Source organism: Notechis scutatus, chromosome 12, assembly GCF_049901735.1.
Source record: "Notechis scutatus isolate UNSWTSFEM ecotype Mainland chromosome 12, rNotScu1.2, whole genome shotgun sequence".
NCBI lineage: Eukaryota > Metazoa > Chordata > Lepidosauria > Squamata > Elapidae > Notechis > Notechis scutatus.
Window position 1 is genome coordinate 16,798,361 of NC_142020.1, and position 18,645 is coordinate 16,817,005.

The following is an 18,645-nucleotide window of genomic DNA, read 5'->3' on the forward strand; positions in this document are numbered from 1 at the left end:
AGGGAGGGCCATCGGATTTGCCCATCCCTCATGTAAAAAAAACCCATAAATTGACTTGAGCCACTTCCAAAGAGTGGTTTTGTTCACACGCTCTAGAAATGGTACTCAAACATAGATGGATTTTTTTCTGTCCTCAGCTATGGGCTTCTAGACAGTCTGAATGATCAGAGTCTTAATTATTTATAGAAAAAAAATAAAAGCTGGATATAAATCAATAAAATTAAAATAATAATGAATAGTCCCTGCCCTGGGATGTGCAGTTGAGGGAGCCCCCGTGGCTGGCCTTGGGACAGGGGTTTCTGAGGGCTGCCTGCTTGTTTCTAACTGCTCTCTTCTAGCCTAGATGCTTGCTGCTTTAGCCACTGACCTCCTTGGAGCTCCTAACCCTGTTAACCGCGCTGTCTTTCTTGTCTCTCCTCGTCCTCTCTTCACTGGTGCATCCCGTCTCCCTTAAAACAGTGTCATGTAAGTCTGCTGGTGGATTTTCCCGCCTGGTGCTGTTGCCCAGTTCCCTAGACTGCAAGCGGGGCCATTCTCAGCGACGGCAGAGTCCAGCCGCTTTCAGCCTTTTTATCATTAGATTAATCTCTTGAAGGGGATGTTGACCTCTCCTGAAAACTGCCATAGAAATAGAACTGATTTTGGCCCATGCTGCCGAAAGCGAGTTAGAGGAAGGGATCCTCTCTTAAAGCATTTGGGGAGAAATATACCAGCAACGATCCCCTTCATTGTTTGCCTTCAGTGGACAACCAGCCGATGCTGCACTATATTCGAGACAAGACGGCCGTCCCTTACTTCTCCAACCTCGTCTGGTTCATCGGCAGCCACGTCATAGAGCTGGACAACTGCGTCCAAACGGATGAGGAGTGAGCCTTTCTTGTTCACCCAGCGCGCCCGCTCTCTGGGGTCCGGGGTGGTGGTGGCGGCTGCATATTTAGTCTGCTCCCTTTTTTGGCAGGCATAGAAATCGGGGCAAACTGAGCGACCTTGTAGCCGAGCACCTGGATCACCTCCATTACCTGAACGACATCCTAATTATCAACTGTGAATTCTTAAATGATGTCTTGACGGACCACTTGCTGAACAGCCTCTTCCTGCCTCTCTACGTCTACTCCTTGGTCAATCAGGAGAAGGTGAGGGGGGCCCTTCCCTTTGCTCGAGGTGGCTTGACAGGAACCTGGCTGCCTTGCGACATCTTTCTGAAACAGTGCAACCGCAGGGAGCCTCTCCGTTGAGCCATAGAAGCAAACTTGCACTACCCTCTTGAAATAACGATCGCTTCTGTCGTTGACCGTGCGCAGTTCACCCCAGGAGAGAGGGAACCGCTCCGCTTCACGGAGGCTCTCTCTCTCTCTCTCTCTCTCTCTCACCACTGTTTCAGGGCAAAAAGCGAGGGAGAGCGGGAGGTCGTGGCAGCGCAGCCGGCATCATCATTGGACCGTCAGTTCAGTTGAAAGAGGGACAAAGGGCAGCTACCTCCTTTCATAACAGAAATTTCTAAACCCCTCTTGATGTCATAATGCGCATGAATCATTCTGTGGCTTGCCTTGGCTAATCACCTTTTGGGCAGCCGCAGAAGTTACTTCGTGGGTTCTGAGTAAAGCTTTTTGCCTTTTCCTCTCGGCTTGATTGTTGGAGGCTTTCCCTCCTTGCAGGCCTTGTCCCGAGGGGCTGGGGGGGGCGGGGGCACAAGCACGAAAGGAGGCCGCCTGCGTTCATGAGCAGCATGCGCCTGTCTCCCTTGCATTGACACCTGGCTGCTTCTCCAAGAAAAAACAGCCCAGGAAGGGAGCTCCCTCCACGGTCTCTGGGGGCTCAGACACTCTCGCTCTTAGAGAAGAGGATGACTTGGTCCAAATTCCCATGTTTTCCCCAAACTGTTGCGCAATCGAGTGATGCTTCTGTTTTAGAAAGAGGGAAGCAGTGGGGAGATTATGGCAGACGTTTTCCCCAATCTCTTGTGCCTGTTTTGGAGAGCGTTTTTTGCGTGCAATTCAAAAATAAAAATGAATGTGGTCGGTTAATACATGCATTAACTTTTCCACTGTTAAAGGCCGTTTCTTAATTGTTTCCTCCTTAGACTGGAGAACGGCCAAGAATAAGTCTCCAGGTCTCTCTCTATCTCTTGTCACAAGTAAGTGCAAATGATCCAGTTGACTGATTCTCGAGCAGCATTTCTCAAACTCAGCAATTTTTTAACTGGGTGGACTTCAGCTCCCAGAATTCCCCCCAGCCAGCATGGGATTCTGGGAGTTGGAAGTCCACCCATCTTAAAAGTTGCCGAGGTTTGAGCAACTGTTCTGCTGTAGATTCTATTAAGAATTTGATAGAGGGCCACATCGATTTTTTAACAATGATGTAGCAACTGTGTTGAAACTGGCCGTGCCAGGGGGCAGGGGGTGTTGGATCTTTTTCAAGAGTGACTTGGGGGGTAAGGACGGGGGGGACTGTAAAGGACCAGGGTTAGAAGTGGGCTTGCTAAAAGAGTCAAGGCAAATAGGCAGGATGTGGTATTTAATGATAGGTGGGCTGGGGTTTGAGAACTCCTGATTAGCTATAGCTGGCTTTACAAACCACATTCCCTGTTACGGAAAACTGGGTACCCTTCAGCATGATACCAGGAAGCATTTGAATGTGAGATATTTCCCCTTAGTCCTCCTCCCTTCCACGCACTGAAAGAAATATCTCCCAGTGAAAGCAGCCTAGAGTAATTTCTCTTGTACCATAGCAGAGAGGAAAGTAGCAGGATAAATGGGAAGTTAATCTGCGTCCCCCCTCTGAGCCTCCTTCCCCAACGGTTTTCGCTTCTCTGCCTCCCCCACAGGTTTTCCTAATCATCCATTATGCCCCCTTGGTGAATTCATTGGCCGAAGTCATTCTGAGTGGAGACCTCACGGTGTTTTCCCCAAAAGTGGAGCAAGACATCCAGAAAAGCTCTGTAAGTAGAACGAATGTCTGTCAGCTCTCACATGCCTTCTTGGTTTGTTTGGCAAGACCGGGGCTGTGCCGTGATCTGCCTGGCATCTAAGGGGTTCTTGGGTGTCCTTGGTGGGTTTTTTTTAAAAATCAGGCCCGATCTCGCATGCAAGCTGAAAGATAAAAAGCGCCATGGCGCATGGAAATGATCTTGTCTTTGTAGCACACAGACTCATTCTGGGCTTTTGCCCGCTTGTCTTTTCAGTGGGTTCTGTTACTGGGAAATCTGCGGTTAGAAGCTTGTCGCCTTTTTTCTGCTCTAGCAGTTTGACTTCCACCGAATGTCTTTTGCAGAATTGGTCTTCTGTGTGTTTTTTAAGTATGTGAGAGGGTGAATTACTCGCAGTGGGTTGTAACAAGAGTGGATGTTACTTTAGTGGTTTTTCTAGGTAAATTTAATCCCTCAAAAGGCAGACATGTTGAAGAGCTAATCTGGGCATTTTTGCTTTATCCTTTACTGTACCCAGCAACCACGGTTTACATTCTCATAGCATTTATTAAGTAAGATGGGGATGATTTCCTAAAGCTTTAGAAACAGATCTGGAATAGGACAGTTACTGGAAATCTGTAAGTGGCAGAAATATGATCCAGCTCAGTTTGAGCAGACCTGATATTGCCCTGGAACAAGCCCAGGTGGGTCAGATCTCCTGCGACTCCCAAAACGTAGCTGGCCTTGTGTTCCCCCAATAAGAGAAACTTCTTGAGGGAAGGCGGGGAGAAGGACTGGTAAGTGGAGGTTGCCTTGATGACTACCCTATAAGCAGTGTGTGTGGGGGGGGGTATTACAATGCTGGTGGGTTTAAAGAAGCCCCTCCCTCATTTGCCCAATGGGGGGAGGAGGGAACAAACCAGAGACCGAAGGAGACAGCAGCCTTGATGGCAACAAGGCTAGTGGTACAGCAGAGCAGAAGGAACATGGGAAATTTAAATGACTGTGTTGCCTCTTGGGAGAATCCCTACCCACTTCCTCGAAGCAGCTCTGATGGCCACCGTGGCTTTGATTTTGGTTGCCCTTACAGATGGCACCGCAGGATACGCTGCTGTTGGTAGGCGGGTTTTAGGCTCAAGCTGTGCCATCTTTAGATGAAGTGGGGGTAGGAAGTGGTCGGGAAAACCTTGATTTCCCTGAGCAGCTGGGAAAATTGAGAAAGCAATCGGCAGTTTGCCCCCCACTCTACCTTCACCTCTCTTGGTGAGCTGGGTGATCAGCCCCCACACCTGACGCACTCTTGTCGAAATCTGAGTGGTCTGGAGAAAGGCGCTTCTCTTGCTATGAGGCAGGTCTCAGATCCGAGAAGCCGCTTGTGTTTCCAGCAGTGGGAAGTGCCAGAGGAGGGTGGGGGTCTCCTCCTCCTCGCTGTCTGGGGCCACTGAGTCATGCGTCTTGGCCTGACACCCACCCAAGGCGACCCAAAGTCACAGTCGGCCTTCGCTTGGCCTCCTTTGAACTGGTTTTGCTCTGCTTCCTGCCCCAGTCGGATGTGGCTGGTTCCTGCCGCTCTGCGCCTGGTCTTAACCTACTTTCGCTCCTTCCTGTAACCCCGAGGGGGGCCTGGAAAGGTTGGGCTTCTCAAGCAGATGCTGCCGCCTACATTGAAATGTGTACAGTAGGTGGGAGACAAGCGGTGATAAACGTTTGGTCTCTGCGTGATTTGCTTCTTAATCTCAGCTGAAAGACTCTGCTGAGCTCAGTAGAGTTAGGAAACAGGGGGTTGTGTCCCCTTGAATAACTGCACACCCGAACTGAACAAGAGTTGGATCTTTAAAACCCATCAGACGGAAACCTTTTCCTAGGCTGAGAGCTTTTCCAACTGTGATATCTATCGGCCTTCTTTCTTCTTTGGACTGTGGGCTTTCAATTGCACGAAAGATTGGAGACTTCCTGGATTGTACCCTTAAATCTGCTTTAGTGTCTGTCAGAAATCTGTGGGGCAAGAATTAAGCCAGCCCGAGCACTCATTGACCACTCACATATACAAGCAAGAAAGTGCCATTCGTACTTAGAATTGTGGCTCGGTCGGGGATTGATTGGATTTCCATGAAAAAGAAAAGAAATACCATAGTGAGGTGGGGCTTGAATGATCCCCTTGGCTCCTGTTGAACAAGATTCTTGACATGGAATAAAATGGTGCAGGTTTCTAGGAGTCAGCAAGACAGCAGTCTGTAGTGGTCCTTGCAAGGCAAGGCTTTTCTTCAAGGCTCTTGTGGGTTTACTGCCCTCCAGTGTAACTGTGACACGTCCCCCTGCCTCCGTGAGAGATGGGGTGGCCCCTTAAAGGCTGTGGTGTAAGAGCACAGGGTTTCTGGCCCGTTCCTGCCACATGCTACGGGCGAGGAATCGGCCACCGAGAGGCCGTGTTTGGGGAACAGAAAGGCTGCTTGGCATTTCTTTTTTTCAGGATGAACTCCTGGCTTTTCTCCATTGGAATCTTGGCCTGTTCCTTTGGTTAGGAAGGTCGTGGAGCATCTGACTTCCTTCTGTTTATGTGGCTGTTTTAGGTCAAGGCAGGCATCAGGTGCTTCATTAAACCTTCCGAGACCTTGGAGCGCTCGCTAGAAATTAATAAACAGAAGGGGAGAAAGAGGCTGCAGAAGAGGCCCAACTATAAAAACGTTGGGGAGGAGGAGGAGGAGGAGGAGAGGGGCCCGGAAGATGCCCCAGAAGGCACCGAGAGCCCCTCCAAGGGCCTCAAGCCCAGCGGGGAGAGTGAAGGTGAGAGGGGCCCCACCTGCCCATTCCTGCCCTCCTGCGCCTGGGGAGTTGATGTCAGGGTGGCTGGACAGCTGAGTGCAGCTCCCCTCTTCTTTTCCTGCTCCTGAGTCTCCAGGCTGTCTTGGACAGCCTTGCCCACCCACTGCCCTTCTCCCAGGACCTGCAGCTGCCCTGTGGGGAGTCTCCTGGGCCAAAGTGGGGCCCCCTCCCCGCTGCAGAGTGCCTGGAGAGGAGGCCGGCTTCAGCCCTTCCTGGCCTGCTGGTCCTGATCGCTTAAGTCAAATTCCTGGGCTTACAAGTCAGCAGATTTCTTCTTCACAGTCGGGGCCCCAGGACCCTCTCTGCAGGGTTCCTTTGGCCAGATCCCCAGGACCTCTTCCCTTTGGCCAGAATCCCAGCCACCCCTGGGCAGCGTCTGCTTGCCTCTGTCTAGTCAAATAAACCCGTCTCTAAAATGTCTCTCTCTCTCTCTCTCTCTTTTCAGAAATCGAGATGGTGATCATGGAGCGCTGCAAACTCATTTCTGCCACAGAGCAAAACATAACCGACGAGGAGAAGAGCGCAGCTGCCTCCGAAATGTGCAGCTGGAACAGGTAGGCGAGACGTCTGGCCAGGCTCTCCCCCTCCCCCTCTTCTGCGATGGGATCCTCAACTGGGATCCACACTAACCCAGCAAGGCCAAGGGCCCCTCCCCTGGTGGATTTCTCCCTTTTGTTCATTATAACTCAGGCCCCCCGTAGGGAAACATGGCACTGTCGGGCATGCAAATAAAAGGCAGAATCCTCAGAAATGGGGTTTTTTTTAAAAAAAAAAAATCCTCTTTTTTCTCCCCAGGCCATTTCTGGAGATGGTGTATAATGCCCTGGAGTGTGCCGATTTTGACTACTACGCTCTTTTTGTGCTGTGTCTTCTGTACGCCATGTCCCACAACAAAGGCAAGTCTCTGTGAGGGGGACCCAGGGCTGCTGCTCTGACCCCTCTGGCCAGCCAAGTCCCCCTTTCCTCCCTGGGTTTGTCCACGTGGGTCCTAATTTGCATCAGCAAAAGAAGTGGGATTTTTGGAGGGGAAGCGGTGGGTGTTTGAGCCACCCTTCTTCTCGGGTGAATCATTGAAAGTCTGCCATCCATCTCGGGGACAGAAAGCTCAACCCCTCGTGACCACTCGTTGCTCTCCCTGGTTTCTCCTTCCCACAGAATCAGTCCCTGGGGCCCAGACGTTTGGGGACACTCCTGAGGTTGGAGTTCCTGAATTGGTTAAATGCAAGCCAGAAATGGAAATTCTCATGGAAATTCAGGGCCACCGAGTTCAGGGCTGGTTGATAGGAAATGGAGAGTTGCAAACTATTCTGTGTGCATCACAAAAGGGTGTCCCCTTTGTGTAGAACCACAACGTCTGAGTGCTGTCCTTGACGGTCGGCAAAAGGTCACTACTGACACAAGTGTCGTTGAATGAGGCTGAGTTGTTTCGAAGCAACCTTTTCTGAGAAAGAAGCTTGCTGCATTACAAGAACAGCTTGCTGTGTTAATGTGGCTTTAAATAACTCGTCTGCTCCAACCAGCGTCAGTTAATTGATCTTCTCAGTTCCTCAGCTCATGCATACAAACATCGGTAGCTTTTCTTGGTCTTGGCTGTCGCTCTCCACCCCCAACTGCAGGGGACCTTAGTTTCATTTCACGTCCTGGCAACAGGACAGATACCGTTGCCAATCTGTAGCCTTCCGCTTCCCTTCTCTGCCTTCTCCTCTGCCTTTCGATTGTCCCATGGGGCTTCCTCTTCCCAAGGGAAGAGGAGGCAAAAGAGGCGCTGATTATGACCCAGCTGAGCTGCTGAGCTGCTGGTGCCAGTGCTAAGAACCACTCGGGGCAGCTTTTGGCTTGGACTGTAGCCTCAGGCATTGGAGGCCTCCTTGGGCGACCTGGGCTAGCCGTCCTCTTGGATCTGCATCACCTTCGCAAGACTCAGAGAGTCTTGTCAGAACATGCTTTGTATGAAGGAAGCAAGAAGCACGTTCAGAGGAAGTTTGAAGTGGTTCTCAAGGCACGTTGGGTTAGGTTTTATCAGCTCTTTCCCCTCCCCCTTCACCCCAAGGATCGAAAGCACCAAGTGGTGCCCTTTACGTTGTCAGACACAGGAAGGGTGGCGGAACTGCTGCTTGAGAAGAAGGGCCACGTGGTCCCAAGACTTTCAGGTGCTTGTCAAGGCCATGAGTTGGAGGGAAGCTAAATATGAATTCAGTTGATGGGAGAGAGGGAGGCGGGTTGGTTCACATTGTGTGAATGGGGCTACTCCTTCACCATCTTTATTAGCAGCCCAGAGTGGGCTTAAAGTTGGGTGACACCCAAATCTAATTAAATAAATAAATCAGTCCTCACCACCTAAGCTTTCCAAATTTTTGTGTGGGCGGCTTTGAGGACTTGTACTGCAAGCTGAGCTGCCCTTTGTTTATTGGATTGTGGTTCCTCGGAATTCCTTTGCCAAACAAAGTTTGAGCTGTAATTGCAACATTCAATTCCTGTTTCTCCCAAGGAATCAAGCCAATCACCCTGGAGAGGATTCAGCTCTCGGCCCAGGACGCCGAGGAGAAGAACTCCTACAACCCCGGCCTTGCAGAGAGGCTCATCAGGATCATGAGCTACGCTGCTCAGCCAGGTAGAGGGTTTATCGTGAACCATCTTCGCTTTCCAGCAGTCCGTCTGGGAATTGTGCAGCTGTGTGTGTGGTCTAAAACAAGTTTCTGAAAAAAGAAGGAAACACGCAGCTTTCCTTCCAAGAGCCATTTTTGACAGTAAAAGCAGAAACCAGCCAGCAGCTGTTTAAAGACCCCGGGAAGAGTTAACCTTCTTTGGCACACGCAGCAGTTCCAAGCCGAGAGTCTCTTCCAGGACAGAGAACAGACCCGGTTTTTGATGGGAGCTCATAAAAGGTGGAGCCGCCTGTCCAGAGCTTCTCTCCACCAGCAGCAAAGAGAAAGGCTGCTATCACCCTCTTGGACTAGTAAAAAAAAAAAAAATCAAAAATAGCCCACACAAACCAGTTTGGCAGAGGACTGAATCATTCTGTTCCTTTTCTGCCTATGAATAAAATTCTGGCTTCTTAATGCCTGGTGGAATTTCCACCCACTTTCCTGTAATGTTCCTATCTTCAGGGGCAGAAAGCACTTTGCTATTGGTGTGGGACAGATGTGAACTGAAACTGGATTTGTTGGGGGGGGGGGAGTGTCAACAATTCAATAACTGACTCTTCTCCTGCCCTATTCTCTCCCCCTGCCCCCCTCCCCACACAGATGGCAAAATCCGCCTGGCCACCTTGGAGCTCGGCTGCCTCCTGTTGAAGCAGCTGGTGTTCAACAAACACGGCAGCATCATCAAAGATGTGCACCTTGCTTGTTTGGAAGTGAGTCTTTTATTTAAAAGAAGAAGAAGAAGAAGAAGAAAACACTGTCTCCCAGGGGTGATTTGTCCTGTTGGGTGGATCTCTCTTCCGAAGTAAATGGTCGAAATGCGGGTGACCATTTCCCCCTGGTGCAGCTGGAGCCTGTCCCTGCTTTTTCCAGCAAGTGCAACGGTTAGCGGGACTCTGAGGCTGAAGGCTCCTCTATGTGAAGCTGCTTCTCTCCCTCGGCAGCTGAGTCCAGCCACCCCGCCTTGGCCCTGCGACCTGTGCGCCTTTTGACTTGCGGCCCTTGCCAGCAGCAGTTCGCTCTTCTCTCGTTTCCGCCCAGGCTCTGTGGCCCTTATTAAGGAGGGCCAGGTTTTCCTTTCTTAATCATTTTCAGAGAGCAAATAGTTCCTGTTGGGGAGGGGAGATCATGCAGGGAGGCGGCCTGTTACTTCTGTGGTCCTCAACCTGTTGTGTCCTGAACTCTGAGGGTTTTTCCTCTCTGTTTAAGGGGGCAAGAGAAGAAAGCGTTCACCTGGTGCGGCGTTTTTACAAGGTAATCTCCTGCCCTTTAACTCTCTCAAACCGAATTCTGGAGACATCCAAGAGAGCTGGGCGTGACTGTTCAGTTTCCAGAGAAATTCTTGCAACTGGATGCCAGGCATTTGATCATTTCTCTCCTGCTCGATTGAACTTTTTAACAAAAATGTGCCGTGTTCTGATCAGTTGTGGCCTCTGAGCCACTTCAGGTTCTGAATGTTCCTGCATTGAATGATTCCTCTTAAAGTTTGCATGGAGCAAACACAGTTTCCAAGCTGGCAGATTAGCTAGATGGAATAATTATCTGGCCATTATTGAAAGGGACCCCTCATTGGGGCTTGTCTGACAGAGGCTGGTGGATCATCATTTTAAAGGTTTAAATAGTTGTCCAGGAACGCTGGCTGGCTGTCAGATTTCCCAGCATGTCTACAACTGATTTAATCGAGTGCTTTAGATATTGTTGGTAGAGAATCTGTGTCAGAAACGTGTTGGTATCGTATAAAGCTGCTGAATTGGTCTTTCACTCGCAGGAAACAAAAGACCAGGAACATGAGAGAAACACTTCAAAAGCAGTGGCATCATTAAGCAAGTGCCCTCTGTTACTGGCAGGGCAAATTAGGGAGGAATAACCTTTCCTCCTGATAAATATTTCTTTAAATAGAAGAAGTAAAGTGGTGTTGGAGTTGTACTCTTTCCTGTGTGGGGCAGAAGTAGATTTTCAAGAAAGTGGGATAATGGAAAGGAAGGTTGATTTAAGCCCATCATTAAAGAAGAAACATGACCACGCTAAAAATGCCTATGCAGAGAAAAAAATGAAATCCTTTACTTTCTTTAAAGGGAGAAGAAATTTTTCTGGATATGTTTGAAGATGAATATAGAACTATGACCGTAAGTAATAAACAAATTGCCAGAGAGATAAAAAAAACTGGCAAAGTGGATCATTGTTGCAAACATTTTAAAAAGTTTTCTTTAAAAGCACTATTGTTATTAGTCTTTTATCAGTCACCTTTTAAGAAAAGGGAAGGAAGTATTGAAGAAAACCCATAAAATAGGCAAAATATCAATTAAAGATAAATACGCTGCATAAATGGAACAGTTGAACAGGGAGACAGCTGGGTGCGTTGGCAAAGCTGGAGAAGGGATGAATCTGAGCTGCGAAAGGGTGACCCTCCCTGTTCAACCCCAGTAGCTCTCTTGAGGTGGGGTGCGGGGGGGGGGGAGGCACCAAACCCTGAGGGCTGGGCCTCTCTTTAAGGGTGAGAGACGGCCTGAGAGACCGGACCCTTCTGTGGGAAGGGTTGTCTTAAGTCTTGCGATGATCTCCTTGGAAGAGGAGGAGGAGGAGGTAAGATGGACGGGCTTTGGGCGTGAAGTTGAGTGTAGCATTTCCTCTTCCAGCTGAAGCCCATGAATGTGGAATACTTGATGATGGACGCTTCCATTCTGCTGCCGCCCACGGGAACCCCTCTTACGGGGATTGACTTCGTTAAGAGGCTCCCCTGTGGCGACGTGGAGAGAACCAGGAGGGTGAGTGCGCCTTCCTTGAGGTTTTGCCCTTCAGACCTCGGTGTTCAAGGGACACAGGGGGTCCCCTGCCTTCTCCTGGAGCCACTGCTCAGTTTGGTGGAGGTTCGCCTGGATCTCTCCTAGTTGGCCACTCTGGGCCCCCCGCTCGTGCCCTCAGGCTGACGTGATTCTGCCACTGTGGGGACTTGCAGGGATTGTGCCAGCAACGCCCTCCCTGCCTTCAGTCTCCCTCAAAGGAAATCTGCTCGGACTCTGATCTCCATGAACTTCTGCAAAGGATGATTGGAAAAGAGAAAGTAATGAGGGGATGCCAGGAGGGCAGAGAGAGAGAAGCAGTCAGAGTCAGGGAGGGGGGATTATGTTCGCCCCACACGTGTGATTCGGGCTAGGGAAGTGCGCAGCCACCTGTGTCTGCATGTGGAGCATGACAAAAGCGTTGAAGCGTGTCAAGCCCTGTTGCACGGAAAGGAGCTTCTGAGAAAGGCCTGCGTCACAGACTCCGTAATCGGCTCGCTGTAAAGAAAACAAATGCCCCCCTCCCCCCCCCTCCACTGCCGGTTCAGAGGAGTTCTGGGGTCCGCAGGCTCTCCTCTCCTTCCTGTAGAGCTGCCAAGGAGAAGCTGCATGGCTGTCCTGGCGGAGTTCCTGCCAGACGGTCCCTTTCTGTTCTCCTGCGTGCAAGTGCCCGATCGGGTTGCTGGGCTGATCAAACCTTGAGGGCTCTGCTCTCAGCTACTTTGAGTGGGCTGTGCCTGGGGAGGCAGGAGGTGGGGAGCTAGAGAAGAGCGAAGAACCTGAAGAGCTTTCTTGGAAACCCCAGCTACCAAGCTGGGCTCTGAATAGTTCTCCTTATACCGCTCTTATCGCCACCTTATCTCTTATCTTGTTTTTCACTCTACGGGCTTCTGGGAAAGCAGAGGAGCCTTTTTCCTAGAATAAAACAGACTCTTTTTTAAAGGGGTTTCTGAAGGGGTCATGAAGAAAAGCCACATTATCCATCTACTTGTAATGAATCTTGGATCATGTAGTCTTGAACAATTAAAGAGATAAACAGATAATCAGAGTTGGAAGGGCCGCCCAAGCGGGAGACCCTTCACCATTTCTGACAGGTGGCAGTCCAATCTCTTCTTGAAGGTCTCAAGTGATGGCGCTCCCACAACTTCCGAAGGCAACTTCTGTCCCATGGGTTGATTGTTCTCACTGTCAGAAAGTTTCTCCTTATTTCCAGGTTAAATCTCTCCTTGTTCAGCTTCCATCCGTTATTCCTTGTCTGGCCTACAGGCGCTTTAGAAAATAGCTTGACCCCCTCCTCCTCCCTGTGGCAGCCCCTAAAAAAAGGTTAACGTTCCTATTTTTGATAATAGTTGGAGCAAGACTTTCTTCTCTCCAGAATTACAAGGTGGTGATAGTCTTTGTACGCAGATTTTGTCCTTACAAACAAAAGTTGCATTCTAACGCATGTAAATAAGGTACATTAAAAAATTGTCTCTTTCTGTAGGAAGCCACAAACCACATCCCTTTGCAAACTCTTGGTTGAGCCTTGAGTAACTGCTTCATTTTTGCCAGCATACCTAAAAATGACCCAAGTGACATTTTCAGGCTGAATTCACAAAAGCCACCAAATCCTTGAGTAAATAAGATACAATTGCTGTGGCAATTTTACATCCTTTGCCTGACAAATAAATCCTCCTGCGATCAAATGGGATGTTTAATGTATTCTGTCAACCAGTTTATTAAGCCATGAAGGGCCCCGCCTTGTCTAGTGAAGGTTAATCATTCTGCCTTTGATAGTTGCTGTTTCCTGCATTTTTTGGCTGCCTTTGAAAAGGCCGCAGAGATGAGAACTGATTGAAAAAGAAATTGCCAGGCCAGCAGGTTCTGGACTGTAGTGCTGGCTACCTGTTTGATTTGGGACCCATTCATGATGTTGACCAGGGAAGACCTCAGTGGTTTCGTTCCCCCACTTACCCACCATTTTAAGATCCCATCAAGGGCCATGTTTGAAAAAATCCAGGTGCAACTGCCTAGGATAGGCTTCTTGGTGTCTCTCTCACACCTGTACAGATGTTTCCAGTTGCATACGTGCATGCAGAGAGACACCACTACAACCCCTAGCAGCTTCTAGGAGAGGCTTCATCTGGAACCTTCAGGGGCAACAACCTTAGGTGGCCTCCCCAGCCTTGCACCTTCCAACGTCCTTATGGAATCCTTCTTATCTTCCCAGTAGCCCAAACTGGGCTCAGGAAAAGAAAACTCAAGACTACGTATTGTTTTTTCGTTTCTTTTTTCAAAAGCTGATGTTTCAAAACCCATTTCAATTATTACTTTTACTGATAAGGACCAGTTGTTTTTATCTAGCAGCAAATTCACAGTGGCTTTGGGAGTTAATGATTTGCCAAACGGGCCCATAGTAAATCTTTTTCCCCCCTGTTCTTTGTCATCTGTTAGATCATACTATGAAGCGGAAAGCAGTGGCAGCCATTTGCAGGGTTGATGTTTTTTTCTGGGTTTCTATATTTTTGTATTCTCAGAAAATGGGCACAGCAAATGCAGAGTAAAGTGCCTTTCTCCTCCCCATCAATCATCTGACAACTGACCTGGTTCCCAGCCAACCTAGCCTGTGAATGCAGTTCTTTTGATCAACTGGCCAAAGATGATGACATTTGGAGCCACCTTCCCCTGAAGGGTGGGGAATGCTGGAGTGGAGCAGTGGAGTACTGGCTCTTTCCATCCAGCCCTGGGGAGATGATTAAAGAAGCCTGCAGTTCTTGGACCAAAGAACTATGGGCTGGATTTCTAGCTGTTCCTAATTTTGCACCCATGCTTGAACTGCTCCTGTGTACCTTTATGGCAGGCTACTCAAAACCCTTTAAAAAATCAAAGGGGAAATGAATTGGCTGGCAATGAAAAGCTGGCCTTTTCTCTTTTTTACACAGAATATTCAGTGCAGCTGCTTTAAAAGACTGTTTTATATTTTCTTTTCATTGCGTATCCTGCTTGAACTTCTTCATGGTTGCCTCTTTGTGCCTTCAGGCCATCCGAGTGTTCTTCATGCTGCGTTCTCTGTCACTGCACCTTCAGGATGAGCCAGAGACTCAGTTGCCTCTGACGAGGGAGGAAGACTTAATTAAGACAGACGACGTCCTTGATCTGAGTGAGTCGCCACCCAGGAGAGAAGCCAACCGGGAGCTCGGCTCCCTGGAGAAAATGAAAATGAAAGGCAATAGTTCTCCATCATTGTTTTGGTTCCTCCTGCTTTCAAGTTCTCTGCTTTCAGAATGCTTGCACACACACACACACACACACACACACACACACACCATGCTTGATTGATGGCCTTCTTCAGTGCACAGTGTGGTCTTAGTAGGTTGGGAGGGAAAAAGATTTCGGGCGATCTTCATCATTCTATATGGTAACCATTGTTACAGATCATAGGTATGCAGTATCTGGAGGACCAGCTGAGGTGAAGGAAGGCCATTTCGTCCCTGCAAGTGCCATTTTGTGGCTTTGTGTGTGTCTCCTAATCTCCCCCTCCCCTTTTGTCTGGGAGAGGTGAATCACTTGTCACAGTAACACTAACTGGAAATCCCAAAATAGCCCCTTGATGTTCTGGTAATAACTCTTTATTATGACGATAAATTGGGTATGCTAGGAAATGCACTGCCCTTGTTTCCCTTTGGGTACGTACGGCTTCTGTGAATAGAAAAATGTCGGTCATATTTATGGTAGTAATTATAAAAGAATTTATTTTACTGTAAAGCGTATTTTAGGAAGTTGAACTCTGCATTGTTTGACCTGGCTTTGTGGCCCTAACAAAGTGAGCGAGAAAGGCCAGATGATTTCAAGCAGCCATTCAGTCCTCTTCTTCCTGCTGCCGCCGCCGAGGACTTCCTCACCCAAAGTCCAGAGAAAAGGCCCTTTCTGTTGCCATCTGGACTCTGGGTCAGTGGCAGAGATTCAGGGAAAACAGCTCCTGGGCAAGCAGTGGCTGGGAGAGGAGAGGGGGAGGCCAGACCCAATGGACGTGGGTCTCTCCTCTTCCGGTCACCCTGCTCAGCAGTCCCACTGCAAAGGGGTGGGAAACATAAGGGGAATGGGAGCCCCTGGGAAGGGAAAGGCCAGGGGGCCTCCGGGCCAGATGCTGCTCTCTGCCCCTATGCTAGGAAATGAGGAGGCTACTCTGGGGTCCCTTCTTGCCTTCCTGGGAGTTGGGCTTCTGGACTCTGGGGAAAAGGATTCCCAGAGCAGAAATTAAATACGCTTGCAGACTAACTGGATATAATTACAACTTATCTATCAACTCTTTTATATGGATGTGCTTGAAACAAATCAAATTACAATATTCCTGTTGGCTTTCAAAACGGAATATTATTGCTTCTTGTATATTGATTTTTTTATTAGTACCTGCTTTGCCCTCCCCCTCTCTCTCTCTCTTTTTTAATTTTCAGTAATGCTCATTGATGTGGTTTTAATGTCTATTCCTGTAACCCTGACTCTGTTTCATAGAGCAATCACAATTGCACTTGGGTGCATTAAAGCGCATTTTGCAATTCAGTTCCCAACATTCTGATCACAGTTATTGCAGTGATTAAATACTAGTTCGGCTATTTTTCCTGGAAGCCAAATTCTGTTCTGTGGAGATTAGTTGTCTTTGGCCTCGATGAGACCAGCTGTTGGTCCGTACATTCTGTCTGTGTGGAGTGAGAGGCTGACCCCTGGCACTCAGTGGGCCAGGCAGGCGGTTCCAACCAGGCACCAGGCAGGAGCTGCAGCGATGGTGATTCTACCCCATCTCAGCCGCCGATTGCAACCCCAAACTTTCCTTCCGCACCTGCCAAATGTTTGTCCTGGCACTTTGCTCTGGGGGATAACCATGAACTTTAAAATAGGCACGCTGACATGCCCTCGCCCCCAACCTGCGTTTAGTTCTCTTCTATAGAGGGGACAAAGGATAATCAAAGCTGAGCAGAGTAGACGTCGGTGGGTAGCACAGAGAGGTCTTCATTGCAGCCTTTCTTCGGGTTGTCAGATGTGGGTCCTTTCTGGGATAAAAAGTACCGGGTAAAGGGGTGAACCTCCCAATAAAAATGGTTGGAAAGAATGCAACTCAAGAGTTCTCTTTCAGGGAAACCTACTGGATCCCCTCGGTAATGGCTCTCCTTCCTGCTCTTCTTCCTTCAGATAATAGTGATTTGATTGCCTGCACCGTGATCACCAAGGACAGCGGTCAGGTCCAGAGGTTTCTGGCGGTGGATATTTACCAGATGAGTTTGGTGGAGCCAGATGTTGGGCGCTTAGGCTGGGGAGTCGTTAAATTTGCTGGCCTTCTGCAGGTGAGCCTAAAGTTTGAGGATGCTTCGGGTTTTGGGCAGCCTAAAGTGGGGGTCTTCACCCTCGGCCACTTTAAGACATGTGGATTCTGGGAGTTGAAGTCCACAAGTCTTAAAGTGGCCGAGGTTGGAGACCCCTGGCCTAAAGGACAGCACAGGTGTCGGCATGTCCTGGCAAATGGACCCTGCAGCCCTGTTACAACGCAGCCTTCCTTGGCCACTGGTGGCGAGCAGCTCACCCCCCTCCACCCCCCGAGTGGAGAGGGTTCGTCTCCTGCCCAGAAAAGCCCCCAAACTCTTCGGGGGTTCCCGAGGCGGAAGGTGCTGAGACGACTCCTGGGTTTTTCAGGTGAGAGTGGCAACTGGGGTGTTTCCAGAGCAGGGATTGGTAGCCGTTTTCTATTTCACCCTCTCGAAGCCAGGTGCCTTACCTTTTTCTGGTCCAATGCACCTGGGTGGCTGCTGGTGCACCCAGTTCCCTGCAAGAGGAGACTTGCCAGTATTTGTTTGTGGCTAACCAGCTTCCCGTTTATTGACACCGTATTTGGGGTTCATCGTTTGCCGTAATTGACTGGCTCCACCCAACCTGGGGAGTCAGCTCAAGGAAAGATCTGGCAGCTGCCTGGGCAGAATCCCTGGCGCTCAATTTGTATTCATCGTGGTTGTTTCGTGTCTTATGCAAATCCAGCCCCTTCGGTTAGCAAACCTGTTCTGTGTATCATGCAAGCAGAAGAAGCGACTCCTGAAGCTAGGCTAGCGGGTTGTGTGAATGCAGTCAGTGTGACGCCCCCTTGCTTAGCTAACTTCTCTGTTCATAGAAGAGGGCAGAGCGGGCCGCTTTGGCTGCAGTGAGAAAGGCTGCCTTGTCTTTTGCAAAGGAAGCTCAGGTGCCTGGGCCGGATCTTGGCTCTCAGCTCTGGTCTCTGCTGACCCCCTGCATTTCCTTCCTTGCCCCTTCCAGGACATGCAGGTGACAGGAGTGGAAGACGACAGCCGGGCCCTGAATATCGTCATACACAAGCCGGCTTCCAGCCCGCATTCCAAGCCCTTCCCCATCCTTCAGGCCACCTTCGTTTTTTCAGATCACATCCGCTGCATCATTGCGAAGCAGCGCCTGGCCAAGGGAAGGATCCAGGCTCGGCGGATGAAAATGCAAAGAATAGCAGGTACCGGCCTGGTCCCCTCGTTGCCCTCGGGGTCCCACTGGGCTTCTTCCCCTCTTGCAAACGGGGCACATCAGTCGGAAGCCCTTCTTGGTTCTCCCTTTCCTTTTCCGGGCTAGTCTAGAGAGAGCCGTTGTGGAAACACAGCTCCCAGGTGATAGTAAACCAGCCAGGGAGGAGCACTTGCCTGCAAAGGGAAGAGAACTTAAGGCCTTCCAGGCAAGGGGCTGGGCGTCCCTGCCTGCTCGTGCAGCCTCGGCTTTCTTAGCTTCTTAGCCAAACCGTAACATGCGTCTTCTTGCACCCAGCGCTTCTGGACCTGCCCGTCCAGCCAGCCAATGAAGTGATGGGCTTTGGACACAGCTCAGCCGCCACATCACACCTGCCATTCCGGTTTTACGAGCAAGCCCGACGGAGCAGCTGTGACCCAACTGTGCAGCGCTCGGTGTTTGCCTCGGTTGACAAAGTCCCAGGTAAGCTCCCTCCGCCTCCCTCCTCCTCCCCTGGGTGCATCTTAGGTAAGACGCCACGGTGAGGTTACCGCATTGTGGCAGAGGAAGGTGTGACCTGGTGTTCTTTGGCATTCTCTTTCTGCGATAATATTTGTATTATTTTTAGATGCATCTTCATTTAAAAATCTTCACTTTGCCACCCTGTAGCAAGAATGCTGCCAGGGTAACATGAGAAGAAAAATCAGAATCCGAAAACACAATAAATGAAATGAGTTAAAATGCAAAAATAAAAAAGTAACCTTTTCTACAAAAAAATAATTAAAACTTGATGGTGCTGTTTACATACAAACCAAAAGAAACTCTTTGAGGGACTGTCCTGGTGGGCACTTGGGGGTGGGTGGCGTGGGGGTGGGGAGACTCTTGAGGGCTTATAGCAACCTGGCATCTCTCCAGCAAGACTTTTTAAAGGCTCCAGATATGTGCCAATGTTGCCTTGTTGTTTCTCTAAAGAAGTACCGTATTTATCTGAGTCTGCTTGGGATGGAGCCTAGTTGGGAGAGACTTA

General features: G+C 49.5%; 1 protein-coding gene across 11 annotated transcripts in view; it reads left to right on the plus strand.

The window, feature by feature from the left end:
* The window catches only part of CLEC16A (C-type lectin domain containing 16A), a 36,629-nt gene that overhangs the window by 5,118 nt on the left and 12,866 nt on the right, over positions 1–18,645 (plus strand). For 8 of the 11 annotated variants that reach the window (XM_087942314.1, XM_026683370.2, XM_087942311.1 and 5 more), the window contains 16 exons: positions 743–866; positions 959–1,133; positions 2,081–2,134; positions 2,825–2,938; positions 5,476–5,689; positions 6,174–6,282; positions 6,524–6,624; positions 8,217–8,339; positions 8,974–9,083; positions 9,580–9,624; positions 10,446–10,496; positions 11,007–11,135; positions 14,169–14,289; positions 16,317–16,468; positions 17,427–17,631; positions 17,937–18,101. In XM_087942314.1, the coding sequence (XP_087798440.1) occupies positions 743–866; positions 959–1,133; positions 2,081–2,134; positions 2,825–2,938; positions 5,476–5,689; positions 6,174–6,282; positions 6,524–6,624; positions 8,217–8,339; positions 8,974–9,083; positions 9,580–9,624; positions 10,446–10,496; positions 11,007–11,135; positions 14,169–14,289; positions 16,317–16,468; positions 17,427–17,631; positions 17,937–18,101 (1,992 nt within the window). Of the gene's footprint in view, positions 1–341; positions 466–742; positions 867–958; positions 1,134–2,080; positions 2,135–2,824; positions 2,939–5,475; positions 5,690–6,173; positions 6,283–6,523; positions 6,625–8,216; positions 8,340–8,973; positions 9,084–9,579; positions 9,625–10,445; positions 10,497–11,006; positions 11,136–14,168; positions 14,290–16,316; positions 16,469–17,426; positions 17,632–17,936; positions 18,102–18,246; positions 18,385–18,645 lie in introns of those variants that run through there. The other 3 variants (XM_087942319.1, XM_087942318.1, XM_087942320.1) reach the window with 3 other exon arrangements.